Consider the following 20,829-nt stretch of genomic DNA (forward strand, 5'->3'; position numbering starts at 1 on the left):
AATTATATATATATATATATATAAAATCTGTGTGAAATGTGTGTGAACGTATTTATTTATTTATTACACTACTTTTTAAACTTTTTGAAAGTGGCTTATTAATATAAATATACAATTAAAAAGCATATAGTCATAACTCAAGATTGTAAATACAAATTTTATGATTTAACGTATTAATTTGAAAAACATTATTTTATCTCTTAGAACATCTTGAGTTGAGGCTATACGCTCCTTAATTGTATATTTTTATTACACTATTATAAAAATTACTTATATTTTTATGAGATTAGAAAGAACTTTTTTTAAAATTTTTTACAACAGTACATATAAAATACGAAATATAGACAAATATAAAGTTATACACGATTTATTAATAGAAATATTATATGTAGAAATATTATTCATTTGTAATGAATATATATTTTCTAACACATACATTTTTTTCTCTTATACTTCGACGAAAATCTGTTAATTTTCCATTATTTCTTCCGGGTCTTCTTTGAATTTCATTCTGCGAAACGGTAAATTAATTTCTGCATAAATACCTATAAATCCTTTTCGAAACTCATGCAACGAACGCGGTACTGTTCAATTAGCTTTACATCACGAGTAGCAATATTAATTTGTTGATAATTACAGTTGCATAGACAGTTCGTAATGTGCAATTTTCTTTTTTTTTTTCGTGAGATAGTCCGATACACTCGCGGAATTTTGTCGGATCTCGTGGATTCGCCGTTATTCGCTCCGTCCATTTCTCGACTGATGTGAGTCTGCAAAAAGAGCTTGTGGGTGAATATTGGCCTTTGGCAATGAGATATTCGCGGTCATGAAGATATGTTTCTTCGACGCGGAAGAGTCGACCTGGCAATAGATATTCCGAAGAAGGTAGCTGCGTAGGTGAAGGTCACGTAGGAGGTCACAGGGTACTCCTACGATCAATTTTATCGAAGATGTCGAGCTGCAAGATTTACTTCGAAGTCGCTCGAAGTTAAAATTCTTCATTTACGCAACGCTCGATATTCGCTAACTCCGCAACTGATTCGTCTCCAGGTGTGTAATTGAATTTAATTAAATATTCATATTGAATCTCTCACCGTGGAGAAAGAATTTACGTACCATTTGTTCTTTAATCTTTAAATCGATTTAATACAACGAATAATCGAACAAATAAACCGAAGTATATAATTTAAATATTGAAGCAAAGATTCTCGATAACATTGAATGATTCGATCGTACACCGAGAGATTAATGTGGTTTTATTAACAATTTTAATCTTATACGCAATTTACTTCTCGTTTAGCGATATCGGATGTTCGGCTACCTTTGATTTCCTTTTATGCCTCGTGACGCGACTATGCGGGTTTACTCTCAGAAACTGTTAGGGGAGATCGATTTTTTGACAGGGTGCCTATTGCACATGCGACGCAATCTCGATGCGCGCCACACTTATTCTCACGACCATAATCGCAAGGGTGCTACTTCCGGCCGATACGTCGGCGCCGTCGCGGCGGCATGGCATCTCGGCGTCCGGCGACACTGATTGTGAGTCAGTGCGTCGCGCGACGTCACTCGTATATGCATCCTCGACCACGTGCTCCGATTTCGTTCTTATATACCTTGCTCTAAATGTTCGCGTCGCGCGTGTAATGTGCGTTGCTGAGGAATTTTGGAGCCTCCTTGCGTGAATGTTGACCACGACGTACAAACGCGCGGCCCAGAAGACGTAAATATGTTAATTATTTATGATAATCATGCACGATTTCTGTTTGCCTCATTCTCTTCTATTACCGATATCTCTAATATTTTTAGTCGTATTTTAAACAAAATCGTCCTGAGAATCAACTTGCTTGGTGATACGATTTTCCAATCAATCTGATTTTCTATTGGCTTACTAGATGAGTATATTAGTCTTGTATCTCGATTTCGCTCATTTTATACACGGATTCCGATAGCTTGATTTCCACATTGCAAAAATCTTAATGGTGCGGTTCTATTTTTTTCTCCATAATGGAAAAATTTTACAACGATCAGATAACAATTACAAACATTTGATAATCAACGCTTGTAAATTTTTATTTTTATCTTTTTCTTTATATAATGTTATATTTTTCATCCTCGCAACTAAAGATGATTTCATATATATTGTGATAAATGCCACTTATAATTATCGAAACATCGTTAACAGTTCCGTTTTTGCATGTAATAGTAAATGCACCGATGAGTCATCGTTAGATATAGCAAAGTATATCATGTCAGAAAACGATACTATTAACAATGCTCTGATTATAGACAATCTTTTCATGTGATATGTATTACAATTATTTGCGATTTCCTAAAAATGCGTTATTATTGTAGAAGAAAACACTATGAGTTTTTTGATTAAATTTATTATGCGTATACGTGCTAAATATAACCGAAATAGATTCTTTGAATTTAGCGAGGTTAAATGAAAAAAATAAGATTAAAATTTATATATTAACACATGTGTAATATGACTAGTTAAATATATTATTTTCACACACGCACACATCTGCGAAAACAATCTAATTAATCTCTTATTTATCTAACGATGACAGGTTCAATTTAGAGTCATAAGACTTCATTTAGCGACGAATGTAACGTTGACGAATTTAATTGAACGCCACTGAGATATGTGCGTTAAACTTAGAACTTGTAGCGATGTGATATTAAATTTGATATCAGTACGTTGAACCTCTCCTACGCTAGTGATAAGAGCGAGTATGTTTTCTGCTTTTTCACCAACCAGAAGCAATATTTCTAAGGAGGAATCTTCTTCGTGGTGCAAAGAAACCATTAACCATCCTGTAATGGAGGTATTCAGCGGGTCAGCTTTGACTCCGTAAGCCGAGACCGGTACCGGTATTCGACGCTTGATTTACCCACAGAGATAGGTCATGCGACAATATTTTCCGTTTTTTTTTCCTGCAGGCAATGTAAATTTTCCAACATATTCGCACCCAACTTCCGTCAGATTGCGAATTCCGAGTTTTTTCAAAGATGCTGTTTGCATTACTACAATAATATAGCCCATATTTTTCTTTCTATCTCTAGTTTTGAAAAAAAAAAAAAAAAAAAAGAATTTCTCGAAGTATTTTATTTAAAATATACGTCTAAATTTTTTAATATTTTATTTAAAGTATTTATCTAGGTTTTTATTATTATAATCTAAGGTTACATGCACAATTAACGTATAATAATGTGCGAAAACTGGTAAATGATAGATTAATTAAATTTTTTTCGCATATAGGAAAATAACTAATATTTAACTGGATTGTCGAACTTATTATACATATTCATATATAAATTTTAATCTTATTTTTTTCTATGGTTTATACTATGGTTTATACTATCATCATCATGTAATACTGAAAAAATTATATACTTAAAAATTTCTTATTTTAGAAATCACTTAAGAAGCAATCGTAAATGATAAACCATCACTTCTCTTTCAATTCAAGCGTCAAGAATATTTAATATAGAAAATTTGACGCTGCTGTAATATAATACGATTATGGATATTATTAAATTTGTAGCAGCGTACAATTTTTTATGTTAAATATTTTTGATGCTTTTACGTCAAATGATTCGTTCAACTGTTATTGAGATCGGATAATCTCGGATATTCGCAAGTAGCCGGCTTGTACATATAATATTAATAAATACACAGGATAATCTTACGCTACAAGTATTCTTGGCATGAGACATTACTATGTCTCTTAATATTTCAGCATTAATATAAAACATAATTACTGTAACAACTTAACGTTATTTATAAATATTAATTTATTAGAATGAGGAATTATAAACTTCATATCCGTACTTCCTATAATTGCGAAGGTTTCATTGTTCATTTAACCGGAAAAATCGATATGTGTGCAAAGCAAAGTGATCTGCGAAAGCGATACTCTCCTCTCGTTTGCATGCTTGATTAATTCTGTCCTGCGGAAGGATGCGCCGTTATATTGGATTGCCTCAAAGGTCGTGGTATAAATTAACAAACGATCCTTGCCGCCTGCGTATATAACGTTGCGAAGAAAACAGAATATGTGAATGTCGGCAAGTTGAAATTTCCCGAATGCGAGAAATGCAGTGCAAGTCACGGCGAAGAGTCAAGGAGATGTCAAAGTTGAAGTTGGGGACTGGGAAGGGCGGTAAAATGCACTTAGCAACGAGCTCGGACTTACGAGTTGTTCCCTTTGAAATTCCCTCGTTTGCACTTTTTACGTTTCAAGTTTTTTTTATTTTGCGAATTGCAATCTGAGATTATACGTCTTTTATAATGAAACCGTTTGTTGACTAAGAAACTTCGACACGCTTCAATTATCGAACAGCGAAGAATGGACATATGAAAAGATCTGAGAATTTTCTGCAAAACACAAACAACTAATACATTGAAGTTTCTCTCCGTCTTGAAGATCTAAAGTATCAATTGCATCAAAAACTTCAACAAAATCTTAAACGCTTGATAAAGTGATAAATCTTACATATTTGAAAGATTGTATATGGAAAAAATAGGAAGAATAGATTAATTTTAATAATAGAATAATTTCAAGTACTTTTTTAGTCTATCAAGGATGTCGAATATTTATATTCTTATTTCGGGGATTTTTTACCTTATTCCTTATAATTCCCTCTTTTGTAGAATTATAGAACAATTCTAAAAAAATTTTTAAATTCCATATTATAATTCAAGAGTTTTCCAATCTTGAAAAATAATTTTCTATATTAATTGGCAGTATGTGATGTGATAATGTGCTGTGTACGTATATATTTTGACAGACAATTAGGATTCCTTGTTGACTTAATTAATGCTTAATTGTATTGTATTGTACAAAGTTAACTCACCTGTTACGGGTGTAACGGCTGATTCTTCTGGACGTTATTTTGCCAAACGTTGTGGAACATTTGACTAACAATTCGTAACTTCCGTTTGACTTCCCTTTAAATTTCAAATGAATCAATTGTATGTAACGGCAATATTTAATATCTGTGTAAGATGATACAAATAAAGCTGTCACTATTACATCTTAAATTTATCATTAAAATTTTTACAACGTCATTAACTTAAAACAACTTGAAAGAGGACGCAACTAGAGATCCTCTAAGAATCTGGACACGAGTCATAATTTTGTATGTAAGGTGGTAATTCTAACAAAATTATGCAAGAGAAAAGGACATTTATTATTTCATTCTCTTTCTCATTCTGTTATATCTTTTTTTATATTTCCTCTCTCTCTCTTTTTCTTTCTCTCAGGAATTGTTAAAACATGATGGATCAATTAAAAGTGGCTTTCTCATGTCAGACTCTTCAGAAGATCTTTAGATGAAACTCAGTTTGAGATTAATGTACAAAAGACCGAATTTATTTTATGATAATGTTCACGCAACAATGCTGACGATTACATCGCTGTAAACACGGTGCGTACTTTTTTATGTCTCGTTTCATAACTTTCAACGCACTTTAAACGCCTCAGTGCTCCGTTACCTCGACGCGTTATAATAAGATAAGTTTACGACCTGCTACAACCGGCAGCTGTCCGCCATGCATTACGTATCCATTTGAAGAGATCAATTATGCATCTCGATCAATGTATCTTGCGATTCACCATCAATTAATTTCATAAAACGTTAGCCGCAATCTATTATTTAATATTTGTTCAATGTTACTTCTAAAGTTTGTTAGAACTTGCTATTCAATTTTATTCGCGCAAATATAAAACAAATATGATTCTCCTATCAATTTTTATCGCGTTTTCGCCAAATTTGTTTTACTAACAAAAATAACGAAAGATAAACATTCGCGTATCGAGAACAGCTTTCCACGGAATCAAAGAAATTGCTTTCCATCAGAGCGAGATGCATCCCGAGTGTCGAGTCAGAAATTGCTCGATCAGTATTTGCCCTCCTTTTCCGGTAGGCATTCGCACATTTTACAGACAGCGCTACGATCCCCGCGTTCTCAATTAACTCCTAGCAAATTGTCTGAAATTGAATTTTCGTTTCATCGCTGTGTATGCTTATCGGCTACAATCAAAGTTAGGATTATTGGTGAAAGTGTTCCCAATTTATTCTATGATGAAACTTTATGATTTTGGATACGTAATCTGAATATCATCGTTTTTTATTTAATCGTGAAACTGTGTTCTCGTTGATTAACTTATCTATCAAAAAGATGTTTTAGATTTACATTTACAGTTAGTATTATCAATTTTATATTGTGTTACTAAAGTAACGTTTACTTAATAAGGTTAATAAGGTTAATAATTTTTTAAACACGTTAGAAACTTAGAATGAAAAGATTATAACAAAATTATTATAATATTGTATAAATTCGGGTAACTTTAAGTAGTAATTAAGAATTTCATGATAGGTATGATATAAAATTTACAGTGCGCTAAAAAATAACGAAGAAAATATAATAATGTTCCCATAAAATACATTTATTTAAGATCTCAGTACATACACATAGACTTTTAACATAGAAATAAAACATTTTGTTTCTTATTTAGAAAATTGTATATAAAAGTTCAATTACCGAACGAACGGAGGATGTGCGCTTATAAAAAATTATACGTGCATGAGAGTAATTATAATAAATAGAACATGAAAATCATTATGGTCAATCGACTCGTTACTTCAAGGTAACGTGGCAAGAATCGATAACAGCGTCATATCTATAGAAGCGCCTTACTAATAATAAACTGGTGACGAAAACGTGTCATAAAGTTGCGTATCACTCTTGGATAGTTGTTATAATATCTATAATCTAGTAGAATGTGTTCTCTTTCGGGACGGGTAATTGTACGCGTCTAAAGATTGCGTCTGCGGTATCACATCGGGGTCAAATTGCTCCGAGCACTAATCTTTGTGAATTTCATTGTCAGGGACAACAGAGATATCGATGTCAGGGGCATAGTTAAGATCATAATTAGGGATCGAAATTGAAGGCTCGATCCTATAAGCTGAATTAGAGTTTCTCTGGAAATCTGAATTGTCCTTGGAATCGTCCGAAGAATAGTTTGGAGCATTCTCATGGCAATTCAAACAATGGTGCGGATAATTATCTTGATCGGAATCACTTACTAATGGCATATATTCAGGTAGATCCTGTTCAAGATAACGTGTTATTTCAATGGTATCCGGTGTCCATGAAGCGTCCTCTTCATTTTTTGTTATCGGTGTATCAGTGGTACTCGAAAACTTTTGAGAAAAAGGCATGTCGTTTTGTCTTGCCTGAATTAGGAATTGAATTGGAATGCTATGTTGTTTGGCGATCTGCAACAGCTACGTATAGAATGCATTTATTAATTATTTGTAAAAACATTTTTTTCTCTCTTTCTAAGATTATATAACATATTTTATAGTATATCATAATCATATACGAATATTACATACTTTACGTTGCAGAAAACAGATTTTTCGATATTAAAGTTGCAAGTAGTGAATTCTATTAATCAAATTTAATTGTGAGATAATTGGAAAATATTTACGTAAAAGATTCCTCTATTATTTCAGTCGTAATAATTAATTAAATTTTTATGAATCGGACAAAAAATAATTTCTAATGACAAACAAATTATATTAATATGAGAACCTTTACCAGCTCATATTTACGTAGGAGCTTCATGTATAACGACTCCAGTGTTAGAGGCTTAGGTGCTGGTGAAGTATATGATGGAGTATATGTGTGATAGTATCCAGCCCACTGATGTCTCATGTTATCTAAAAGGAGTTTACCAAAATAATTCCCCGACCATCTCGGGGATGCAGCTTCGCTATTATAATCATAATTCGAAGATTCCTTCGGAAATCTTACATGTGAAAAAGGCTTATTACTAACAAGATGTGAATTTCCACATGTACAATCTTGTTCATTTTTCTGAGAATTCTGATCAAAATTTAATATGCTCGGATTGAGCATGGAAGGATCTTGCATAATCCCTTGCATTGTGTTTTCCCTTATGGGTTCTTCAGGGAATCGTATAATATTTTGTGGATATATGCCGAATAAACGTGGACCTGTTATAGGATCAAAAGTGATCTGACGGTTCTCCACATGCTTATCTGTAATTAAATTATCTGTAATTAGTTTACACTGAAAGTTCATATTAATATCGATTCATATTAATATGGATTTATATTAATATCGATACATTAATTTACGTTTGCATTTCATTGGAATTCATATAATGCATATAAATTGGTATTGCGCGACTTTCGTGGAAATAAGTAGTACATAGATAGCATATTAAATTATCCTATGGAGAGATATCGAACTTTATTTTTGTTCTTTAAGATATTTACCATTAGTATCAGTAGGCTCTTGTTCTGGAAGTAACGAGTCGGTGGCTTTAGGATGTTTATCATCGGTTAAGGGCGACTTCGAGGCCACATCATTGTCATGTGCAACGTTCGCAGATTCACTGGATTCCGTGTTTGTAGAATCGGAGTCAAGTGACCTTCTGTACCGGTGGTGGTGGTGGTACGGACTACCCCAGTGGTAGTGTCCTATCTGAGGAAATGTCGTTTTAAAGAAATCTTCAATAAGTTATAGGATCAATTTGCATGTACAAGATCAGTATTTAATTATAATTTACTCAAAGAAAAGCTTTTGTGATATAATTGACGTATATATCTATTGCACAAGTCAAATTGATATTAGGTTTTATATTGTTCACTCTTCAAAGTAAATGAAATTTAAGATATCAATGAGATGATAATAAAATATTGTCAAGTTAAGTGAATGAAACATATGTCAAGTTAACAATGTGATGAGCACTTACCGAAGGTTGTCGATAGCCGACGAATACCGAAGGCCGCGAATATCCATGGCTTCCTATCCTTGCGTAATGTGGATGGTGCCTTAGCGAATACATTCCATGGCGATATGGATAGGCCACTTGATTTGATGAATAATCTTTGGATTCATGATAGGGATACACCGTTCGAGCAGCCTGAAGATACTGCAATTCTTGGTTCGGTAATTGTTTCGTATGATATTGTTCAGTCTGAGAGTTTATTCGGTGCGAAGCAGGTTGCAAATAGTATGGATTTTTGCTGAAATGGTCATAACCGGGTTGAACGATGACATCGCCAAGTACAACACTTGTTAACGAGATTGTCACTGCTAAGAACTGAAATGTTTAAGAAAATTTCATGCAGATTGTTTGTGAATAGATATTCAATACGATAGAAATTTGTTTCCTAAAGTATTTATTAAACAGTTTGAAATCATTGAGTGAGATTGTATCTATAGAGTATTATTCTACTATACATTATTATTATTTTTTTTAATATAAAAATTGAATAAAAAACGAAGAATAAAATACAAAAAAAAAAAGAAATAAATGCTTCATTAATCATTATGTATTAATTTCCACCAAATTTCTGCTTAATGTTGATGATATTTAGTTTAATTATGAAAAGTTTTAACTTCAGAAATTAAAGGCTTATAAAAATGTTAAGTAAATGTAAAATATATATCAGAAAAATTTACTCACTAATCTTCGATACGGAAACATCGTGGTTTCTTGTTGCTCTTGCTGTTCGTCCGAGACTGACACGACTCCTCGGTCTGTCACCAACTGTAAATACCCATAGAATTGCTGATGTTAGGAATTTCGTATATTCCGTAATTTGAGCAGTTTGCACATTGTGGCTTCTTTAAAAAACTATAGCATTACTCGTATTCGCATTCTGGAAAATGCAAATTGCTACATTTGCTAATTGAAAAAAAGCGCGTGCTCGCGTTATGTCGTAAACGGCATGCGTTTGCTTAATAGTTAACTTGCGAAATAACTGTAACGATCATCACGATTCGTGTGGATTATTTGACTCGGACTTCCGTTTGTTGTAAAACGCATGATTACGAAACCCAATAATGATATGCATGTATAGAATGCATGAAATAGTACTTCCTCGCGAGAGTTCGTTGCACTTCGGGGCCAGCGCACCCATAGACGTGCCCTGATTATTGCGTAAGTGGGTAGCTGGATGCCGAGACGTTGATCTAGACTTCTTTCTCGCTGCGGGCCACTCTGAATATATAAATATCGCTAAGCAAGCTTTCGTCTGCGTTTTATCGTTATCTCGTTTTATAACACGCGAAGTTTGAAATCAAGAGGTAAATTCCTGAAGCGATTTCATAATTTCCAGATATTATATAGTAATGATATCGTGTAAAATTATTTCTAATATCCTCTATAATTTTAATATTTCTCAGAATGAAAAGTCGTTTTCACAATACTGTATTGCGTTTACATGCAAAGTTTTTAAAGATGGGGAGTTAAAAAGCAAAATTTTCATCTTTATAATTGAATTTTAGATAATAGTATTTAATTTTCTCATATTAATATGAAGTTTTCTAAATGTAAAAATTATTTTATATTTGTGGCAAAACATTCAACTTTTAAACATCAAAATGTTATTATTACGAATATTTCAATTTTCTCTACACGAAGCTATTGTAACTCGAAAAATCTGAAATATTTCGCAGAAACTGGAATGTTTGTAAAATGAATTTTTGTAAAATAATTCAATTAGCAGAACATGATTTTAAGAACGTTCTGTAAAAAATTCATTATCAGCATAAAAATTTGTCAATTTGAATTACCTCTATATTCTAGATAAACATTTTTTTACAAGGTATCTGTTGGTCTCGATACCTCATACAGTACATGAAGATTATGGGGCACGATATGCTATTTTATGTTTTAATGAAATGGTCCAGGTTGCGTATTCGGTACGTGATGCCGGCGGCGCATCTGACGCTGCGCGAGGAGGATGTGGTGCGCCTGACCTTGGAGTTCCTCCATAGCCGCGACCTTCACATCTCGCAGCTCTCACTCGAACGTGAGACCGGCGTGATAAACGGCCAGTACAGCGACGATGTGCTTTTCCTACGCCAGCTGATCCTCGACGGACAATGGGACGACGTGCTCGAGTTCATCCAACCGTTGGAAGCGCTGTCGGACTTCGATATGAGAAAGTTCACGTACTCGATCCTGCGCCACAAATATGTCGAGCTATTGTGCATCAAATCCGAGGCGAACGTTATCGCCGCTGGGACGAACGGCAGCGTCGATAATGCCGTAGAAGAAGTCGTCAAGGTGTTGAGCGATCTCGAAAAGGTCGCGCCTTCCAAGGAGGAGTACAGCAGCCTGTGTCTGTTGCTTACTCTGCCACGGCTAACGGATCATCTACAGTACAAGGATTGGAATCCCAGTAATGCGAGGGTGCAATGTTTCCGCGAGGTTCATCCTTTGGTAGAGAAGTTCCTGCCGGGTGATCGGAAGAGTACCGACTCCGCATATCCAATTACCTCGGCGAAAAACGATCGGCTTATTCAGCTTATCATCAAAGGCATTTTGTACGAATCCTGCGTAAATTATTGTCAAGCGAAAGCTACTGGGTCGAAAGAAAGCGAACAGGTGATTCTCGTCTGTTCTTTTTGCTTTATTTTAATAAAGAATATTGGAAGTTTTCTCAAACTACATCAAACTAAAATTATTTTTGCTTTTTATGTAGACATAGACTATATCATTACTTAATAAAATGTTAGGTAGTTTATTTATACATGTTATATTTACATTTATTCTTATTCTTATATCGTTTCCTTACTTCAAAAGTGACGCAATGAAAAAATCAAGTTTTTCAAAAAAGGGGCAGAACTATTTTTCAACTTGACAGAAAATTATCGACTAATCAAATAATATCGGTAAAAATTATACCTTATAAGAAACATGAATGTCAAGTTTATCATTTTTATTTTATAACTCTTAGAAAATCATTCTTTTTGAGTTGAAAATTTTGATATCCTACAAAATTATTACAAATCTGGAATAATTTATTAAAAGTGACATAACTCTATATATCACCAATAGTTTATATTTACTTTTATTAGCTAAAATAATTTAAAATAAAATAATTTCTTTTTCAAACTTTTATAACCAAAATTGCCTTAATAAACTAAGTGTTCTCTGTAGGAGACTTTCCTTTTTATTTACGAAAAACTTAATATACGTCAAAAATATACTTGCAAAAAATATTATGATCCCTTTGAAAATGTTAAAAATGATACAAGTGCTATATGTATTTGGCGGATGGACTGAAATTAAATTGGTTTACTTTTGATGATTGATAGAATAATTTTTACCTGACTCATTCATGATAATAATTCGAAAATTACACTTTTTAGTTGTATCACTTTTGAAGTAAGGAAATGATATATAGTACGCATTTTATGTAGTTTCATTTTGTTTAAATGTTTTCGTACGTCTTTATATTATAGGTAGAGATGAGTTTTTCGAGGCTGCTGGATGGATCCGTGGGTTTTAGCGATTCGGATTTAAGTTTACTTTCATGGCTTCAAAGTATACCTCCTGAGACGTTCGCCGTACCTTTTGCACAAAGAACCCTGAACGTCGATGTGGAGCGCCTGGAGAGGCCCTCCTTGGAGACTTCGTGGACGGAGCATATGTTGATAACGCCGATCAAACCGAAGACTTTTCCGCACAGCGCCATGCCGTTTACTAGGCCGAGATCTGCCGCAGACATGATGTCTCGTAGCTTAGTGCCGGCTTTGGAAGCTGGTCTCGGGCCCAGGAGTCCTAAGAATACATCTATACCATCAGCGGCGCTTATGGCGCTATCCGTCGGCGACGTAAACCCGATGTCCAGGTCGTCGTTCGCTAGCTTCCATTTAACCGGATTCAAAAACAACAAATTAATGAATACTAGCGTCGATAGGCTCTTTGAGAATGAGGGTGACGTCTTCCTTAGCTCGAATTACGCTGAATTTCAACAATTACCCTCGATACAAGAGACCGCGATGAATGCTCAACCTAAGGCTCCGCCGAGGACTCGAGGACACTCCAAAAGCCCTGATGGTAAGAGATTATAAAATAAATTTTATATTTTATAAGTTTTTATAAGTCATTTTGCTTTGTGCACAATAGAATATCATAAATATTATGAAAAGATTTGAATGAAAAAAATGATAGATTTTTTTATCCTAATCATGTAATACATGTTTAATAATATATGTTTGATTATTTCAATTAATTTATTTAATTTTGATTAATTTCATTATTTCTACGACTGATGAATTTATTAAATGTATTGTTTTGTATATGTGTGTAGTTCCATATTATGTAAAAAGCTAAATTATTTCAAAATTTTATAATTTTTGTAATGTAGGCGTGGAAATGGATCCTTCAGCGACATCCACGCCGGAGCGTAGAATGGCCGGAAGAGAATCGCCGGCGCCTTCGACTGCCAGGAGTTCCAGAAGAGATTCCTTGGCCGAAAAGCCCACGGGAGTTGCAGCTAAAATTACAGACCCATCCGTGATACCGATTAGAGCGATGGTGGCTCCTAGCGACAATCTCGAACAAAGTTACAATGGTGGCCTATTTAAAGAATACCAGAAACAGAAGCAAAGATTGCAGGAGACTATCCAACAAAAGGAAAGGGAGAGGGATGAATTAGTCAGACAGTTAGCTGCACCGTTACCTATGCAAGTAGCAGATAATAGACTTCAGGGAGAAGGGTGAGTGATTTTTTGGGTGTTACATTTTATTGAAAAAATAATTCCAACGAAGAATCATAAAGATATGTGATATTTATGATTCTCAAATTGCCAGAAAGATAATATATTTTCGCTTAATAGAACATGCGGTTTAAGATATCATGCGATATTTTTTAAATGGCACTATCGCATATTTAATATATGTACTGTCAGTATTGCCTACATCGGTCCTGTTGCATCGAATGCACCTAATGAAAAGTTGGAGCTCGTTGCATTCTCCAACAGATGGCGATAGCGAAATGCCTTTGTCGCGTTTATTATGGTAAAACGCGTGCTGAGAATAGCAGCTTTTAGATTTAGACTCTGATGAAGTGATGATTAAAATAGATTGTTACCCTCTCGCGAGAATTGGTAGAAAAATCTTATTTTGACTATTTCGGTTATTTCTATTTAATTTTTCGAGCTAAAAGAAGTCTTAGAGAAATTCTCAAAAGATGAGTCTGTATAAAATTCGTAGAAACAATTATTCCAGAAATCTATTTAAATTATTTAATAATATTTAAAATAAATTTGGCAAATTAAAAATTAATCAAATATTTAAAATAACTCACATGAAAAATATTATTCTAAGAGAATTTTTCGAAAATTTTAATTTTAATTTTTTTCCAATTAAAAGACTTGAACGCATTGAAAAATAAATTGTTCAAATTCCACACTTCCTGTACAGAGTTTTTTAATGAATACCAGTTCGATTTCAGGAAATAATTTTAATGCCTGTTTATATGCCATTTCGCAATTGATTGAAAGAACCTTCGAGAAAGCGAACGTTGCTCGCACAGAGACCAGTAATCGAAATCGGAATTCGATCACGGTTCATTGGCATCGACTGCTGACATCGTGCTCGAACCGGATACCGGATGTATTTGTACAGCAAAACGTGATCGTACAATTCCGTTCGTCTCGGTCCTGCCCTATCGATGATTCACGCGCATACCTCCATATTTATGGCCATATTATTTCATTCATATGCGTGACTACATTCTGTAAAGTGTGTATCAACACATAAATTTTGCACACTTATCTCGAATTTACAAACGTATATCACACTAGTCATGCTTAAAATCAATAATGTCACGAAAATTTAGAAGTAGAATGTCGTAACATGAATTGGAATACAGATTATTAATTAACGTCATTATTTATATATCAATGATTACATTAGTCTAATCAATATTTTTTATAATCCAGATAAAAAATGACATTACATTCATAATTTGTAATAATAATAAAATTATTATCACAATTTTATTTTTCATTTATGAAATCTTAGCTTAGAATATTAAGCTAGCTTAAAATATACCTATGAGCACATTACAGGATATTTTCTGAGTAATAATTATTTCATCGTATGCCGTTGAATAGTATTTTCATTCGCACTTACGTTTTCATGAACATACTAACGAGACTGGCTAGAGCAATAATGTTGACGTTTTCGTGGAATGGATCGAGGAATACTTAGAGTCCAAAGGAGTTTCGAGTGTCTGGCAGTTCGTTAACGGCGAAATATGGCGTATGATATAGATGGTGGCGTTTCGCGGTCGACGAGATGGAGGCCGAATGAGAGCCCTTGATCCTTCGGCGAGTTCAACAAACGTGGTTATTCTTGATGATTCGCTAGATTTATCGGACGACGCGTTCTGTTTTTGTTAACGACATATAAAGCTCCTTTTGAAATACCTTCGAAGCATTCTGTCATCTTTCAAAACAATGACATAGCTCGAAAGAAATTTTTACTTTTATGCAAACATTCTTGAATTTATTTTCTAACTTTTAAAAAGCGGAAAATTAAAGAGATTCTTGAGACTCTTTAATTCGTTAATAAAATTAAGAAAAAAAATCTATAAAATTATTTTTTTTAATGAATGTTTGAAATTAAAATTATTTTCAAATATAAAATTCGAAAAATATAGTTTTTCGAAGCAAATTAATGTGAAAAAAGGAAGTTTTCAAGTAGAATTAGAATTAGAGGAATTCGAATAGAATTAGAAGAAAAAGTATATATAATATGCAATATTTTTAGAAAATCTCTTTGAAAGGATATAAAGAGTCTCAGAAATATATCGTAAAATTTTTAAAGTTGCACATAAGATTGAGACTCATCATAAAATGCTGTTACTTGTCGGTCTTCCTAACAATTTCATTTCCACTATCTATTTATGGTGCACTGTCTAGAATGTCGCGTGGCACAAATATGCTCTTACCATCGATCACGTAAATGTAACGCGTCGAATTTCCTTAACTAGGCGAAAAATTGTTTCGACTTGATGGTACATTCTGCCGATGTCAAAGATGAGTCTTCAGATTCTCTTGACATCGCGGTCTCGGCGCTGTTCATTCGTTGTAACGCAGCCACCTACTTGTGCGTATACGGCAAGATGCAGCGCGTAATTAGAACGCGCGAGCGGTCGTCATTGGTAACAAACGAGGCTTTGTTGGAACATCATCGGAATACGAAGTAATCGCGAGGCAGTCTCTCTTTTTCTCTCTTTCGTTTGAATTAAAAGCGCCTCGTTAGCATTGAACACTCCAGGTGTTGTGGGTAAAGATGAATAGAAAACAAAATCCGCTTTGAATAACCGTTCTACATCGACGAGTTTATTTGTTGTGTAAATTTTCATGCGGTCGAAAGACCAATTAATTACATAATTAAGTTACCAAGCGCGATTATGTAATTGTGTAATTAATTTCTTTCATAATTGCCTGCGACAAGTTCACTTATGTAATAAGTAAACTTATGGAAGTATAGAAAAACTTTATTATAAGTTTACGATAAAATATTTTATCAAATACAACGCACTTATATTTAATACCTATAATTAAAAATGTATTAAACAAAATCACAGATGTGTGAAAGGAAAGTTTTAATAAACAGAATAAAATAATTATTTTTTGATGATGAAACAATTATTATAAAATTATTAATGATTATCTCAACGTACATCAACAATTATGTTTATCAAATCTTTTTCCAAAACAAACATATAAACAATACATGATATTTGCAAATATATTCGCGCGTAGTGTTGCAAATAAGATTACTACGAATTTCATATCGCGTAAATGTACGTAGCCATACGTTTCGAAACGGAATGAGTCATGAAAGTTTGTTGATTGCGGACAAATGTAGGATTGTAAAGCAGGAAAGAACGCGAAAAAAACGGAAATTTAGTGCACCGATATTGCTTCGGGATTTCGTGTCGGCGATGTAAAGCTTAATGCACGGGCATGATTTAAGAAAGCAGAACGAAGAATTCCTTTTGCTGACGAGCGAGCTGAACGCTGAACGCCATTTAAAAATTCATAGGAAAAATTCATATTCGCTGGTATAAGGCAGAAAGTGTGGCGATATGCTGTGAAATTGAGTATAGCTCGTGTGTATCATTTTAACTGCGAGAAATAACTGTGAGACGCTTGTAACTTCTGTTTCTCGAAGCGGGACATCTGCCAGATGTCCCTCGTGCAATTCTTTCGAAAGCGATTATTTGCGCGGTCCGATGTTCTTTCGCTCGAAAATTATTATCCAGTTGAAATAGCTCGATCAAAAAAATTTTACTAGCCCTAATTTTACGTCTTCTCTGTTACATTTATCAGCTTCCCTTCCCCCCCCCCTAATTTTACGCCTTCTCTTTTACATTTATATTCTTTTACATTTTTTGATACATAAAATATATCTTAACAAAAGCCATCTGGATACTTAAAATATTTTACTGATGCCTGTTCCCACCAATTTATTCTTCATCTTTTTCTAATTCTTTTTCTTCAGAAAAAGATGAAGAACAAGTTGAACCGAAATTAAATTACATTGGCAGAAGTGGATACAAGACATTATTAGGATCGTCGCACACATTAAGATTCACATTGTTCAAGCGAACAAATGGCAATTATGATGCATATAAATCAAAACTATGAAACTTCTCGCGTAATTTTATTATCTAACGCTTCGTACGTATACACTTCTATTTGACTAATCGTTCTCGATGCTCACCTCTTAACTTTCTATTTATCAAAATGCATGAAAGAGAGCGAGATGTCGTCACGCTATTTACTCCGTTAAAGGAGCAGACAACAATGTTTTTCTCACCTTATCCCACTTATCTCTACATTTACATTTAAGCTCCCTAAGAGCCCGCAAAACTTTCTACGCCTCTCGATGTAAATTCGTCGTATTCGCGATGTATCGCGGTTGCGCGCACAGCGACAGCTGATCGCCGCGGATGCACCGCGGATCGCGCCGGTGCATGCAGGCGACCGGAGGGAATCAAAGCAGCCTCTGATAGGTTCGCGATACGCTTTGTTATTACGAGCGGAGTCGCAGCTCCGACAGGCCTGAGCTCAGTCGTGCCTAATGCCGCTGCCAGGCGAATCATAGTCACCGTTGCCGCCGCCGCCGCTCTTGCTCCCTCGAGATATTCCACGTCGCGTTGGGCCTCCTGGCCGGCAGTATCGGTTCGGTACCGCCCGCAGCTGCAGCTGCTGCAGCAAACGACATACCGCTTGTTCGTCACTGCTCTCGTGAGTCGCCAGTCTCAACAGCAGAACGAAACGAATTCCGCGGCTTCCTGAGCGGTCAAGCTCGGACTCCCGCTCTTTTTTTCTTTTTTTTTTTCTTTCGCGTTTTGTAGCCGTGTCGATCGTCGAGCGCATTCCGTTGCGACCGCGAGGGACCATCGACCCTCGAGTCTCGCTGGTCGAAAAAGCTTTGTCGTGGGAAAGATTGTTCGCGCAAAGGAAACTCCGTGTATATACGTGGCGATGAAGGCGTGAAGACGCATCGCTCAGACTCGAGTCGGTGAGAAACGGCAGGAAGCATGATTTATCACAAACCGACGACGCCGCGATTCCGCATCGCCGAACGGATCTGCGTACAGCCTCCTAACAATCGGCCGACTTATAATAAACAGAACAGTCACAGCAGCACGTGCAGTCTCCGGAGCGTCAGTTCCACGCCGCCGTGCATAAGTCGGTAAATATTACTTCGTTCGGTCGCTCGGTGACATTTACCGTAGTATACTGACATTCTCGATCAAAATGTCAAATGGATTTTAATTTTTCATAATTTTCAGATATTAATTTTTTTCTTTTAAACGGTTCACATTAAACGTTTAAAGGGAAAAAAAATTTAATAAAGTTTACGATTCGGATTCAATAAATATTTAACAGTTATTTTAAAAATCGCCCATTGTTCTTGATCTAATCCAATTTCTTCTAATCCAATCTATTTTCAAATAAATCTGCAGCTGTTGTTTTCAAAAAAAGATTTGAAATTAATCAACCGACGTTATTTAATAACAATAGGTACACTGTGTAAAACGTTTATTTTAGATTTTGACATATGATAAATATTATCTACGACGTCACATAATCTGCGCATATATATTTTTCTAATCCCTAAAGCTTTTGGAGTGAAATCTTACTTTTAAAGATTGAAAATTGAGCCACTCGTTTTCAAGATTGGCTCAATTTTCACTCTACAAAGTGAGATTCCGCTCCAAAGAATTTAGAGAGTATGCATATATTTATCGATTAATGATTCCCAAATATTAATTGATTACCATGGTTTCCATGATTTCCATGAATATGGCTCAATCGTACTTATTGTGTTGTACAACATATCAGCCGCAACTTGTTCAGCAAAGATGCAACTGGCTGAGCTTGTGAAGCTATGCCGGATCGGAGCTCATGTCGCATCGGAAAACGTTACCTCGATTGAGAACGCAGCACGCGCCGTGATGCAGCGCGATTTTGTATAACGGTAACGAAAACTGAGCCATCGCGCGATGATCGACTGAAGAGATTGTTTCAGTGATTTAGAGAATGTCGGATTGTAAATCATCTGTATGTATTAAACCGTTACGTTGAAAAAACTGACAGCTCCTTTACGACCAAACGCCATTATGGAATTGGTTCACCTCTAAGTGAACAATTATGTCGATTCTCGTGATAATAAGTGCGGGAAACTTTGAGAAAATAGAGAAATTTTACATACATTAAGTCTCACGAGAGATAATGCAACTTATGAATTATTACATGTCGTCCATGCGCGTCGCATCATTTGAGATTATACTTGAGATGATATTTAATCCGTTGTTCGTGCCTCTCTGGATGGCAGGCAAGTCTAAGTTCGCAGAGGTCAACATGGACCAACGTCTGGTTTTTTCGTGTTAGAACTCGGAGGGTGACAACGAATCCCTAATAAATCACGTCTCGCTTGAGTAATAGCTCGGGTTGAGAAAGGTCTCGTGACTTCTTAGACTTCTTCATTTCTGTTTCTGTATGAAAATCCCGGTCACGGCTAATTCCCAAGCCTATTCTTTAGAAAAAGAATAGACGTTAAACAGGATACAATAAATTATTTGTATCTAATGATTCGGTAGAGAAACTCTTTATGCCTGAGAGGCAAAAACAAATAAATTATCTGCAGCATATAAATGTTTGAATCTTATAATATAATATTTTATCTTTTTTAATAAAAACTTTTAAATATAAAAAAATTTTTAATTATTTTATCTTCAAAATTTTTTTCATGAATCATTTATTTAATTTATCTTGAAAATTATGATTAAATTTTTTCTAGGCTTCTGCTTAAAAAGAAAAAGATTAATCTTAGATATCCTGTGCTTCTTAGATTTAGACGTGTTTCACGTATAGCTATTATACGTAGTATAGCTATTACGTGTAAATGGATGGCTGGATTTATACCGACTTAATAGTGAGATCGCTGGAATATATCAGCGGAAACGAGAGATTAATAAGTGACAGATGATCGCATATAAATACCTCCAACCATAAAGTCCTCATACCTTAAGAAAATTTATGATTGCGTGTGTTGAAACTTGATTGCCGTCGAGAATTATCGTTCGTGTTTGTTCTGGCATTTGTAGGATAAAGCAGCCTTTGGGAAGTAAAGGACCTTCGCCCGTTCACACGAGTGCACCTATTCGATCTGGAATCCAATCGCCGAAGCCTACGATCAATGGATCGGATCCAGTCGCGTAAGTTTTCAGTCACGTCGTATAAAAAATTCCGCTGCAACAAATACGCGAAAATTTATAGCTCTTTCAAAGGCATTGCGTCATTTAATATCGGTACATTTAGTATCGAAATAACTTTTTTCCTGCTTTCTAAAGTAAATTTTCTCTAAGCTCTCGTTTTGCTTAGAAGTATTCTATAAATGATAAAATTAATTTTCGTTTTCTTTTATTATTATTATTATATATATA

The 20,829-nt window shown here is 34.8% G+C and overlaps 2 protein-coding genes across 5 annotated transcripts in view; one reads left to right on the forward strand and one right to left on the reverse strand.

Moving 5' to 3' along the window:
* LOC108750899 (WD repeat-containing protein 47) overlaps window positions 1–20,829 on the forward strand; it is an 80,763-nt gene that overhangs the window by 20,233 nt on the left and 39,701 nt on the right. For 2 of the 4 annotated variants that reach the window (XM_018490745.1, XM_018490744.1), the window contains exons 2-5: window positions 10,751–11,450; window positions 12,311–12,908; window positions 13,219–13,570; window positions 20,491–20,601. In XM_018490745.1, coding sequence (XP_018346247.1) covers window positions 10,770–11,450; window positions 12,311–12,908; window positions 13,219–13,570; window positions 20,491–20,601 — 1,742 coding nt within the window. In that variant the 5' untranslated portion in view covers window positions 10,751–10,769. Of the gene's footprint in view, window positions 1–1,621; window positions 1,724–10,750; window positions 11,451–12,310; window positions 12,909–13,218; window positions 13,571–17,955; window positions 18,573–20,490; window positions 20,602–20,829 lie in introns of those variants that run through there. The other 2 variants (XM_018490743.1, XM_018490749.1) reach the window with 2 other exon arrangements.
* Window positions 6,575–9,590, reverse strand: LOC108750900. Its single transcript, XM_018490751.1, has 5 exons — window positions 9,522–9,590; window positions 8,805–9,155; window positions 8,326–8,533; window positions 7,622–8,085; window positions 6,575–7,305 (listed from the first exon to the last, which is right to left on the reverse strand). The coding sequence occupies exons 1-5, from the start codon at window positions 9,540–9,542 to the stop codon at window positions 6,880–6,882; spliced, it is 1,470 nt and encodes a 489-aa protein (XP_018346253.1). The 5' UTR covers window positions 9,543–9,590; the 3' UTR covers window positions 6,575–6,879.

This window comes from Trachymyrmex septentrionalis, unplaced genomic scaffold, assembly GCF_001594115.1.
Source record: "Trachymyrmex septentrionalis isolate Tsep2-gDNA-1 unplaced genomic scaffold, Tsep1.0 scaffold38, whole genome shotgun sequence".
Classification (NCBI taxonomy): Eukaryota; Metazoa; Arthropoda; class Insecta; order Hymenoptera; family Formicidae; genus Trachymyrmex; species Trachymyrmex septentrionalis.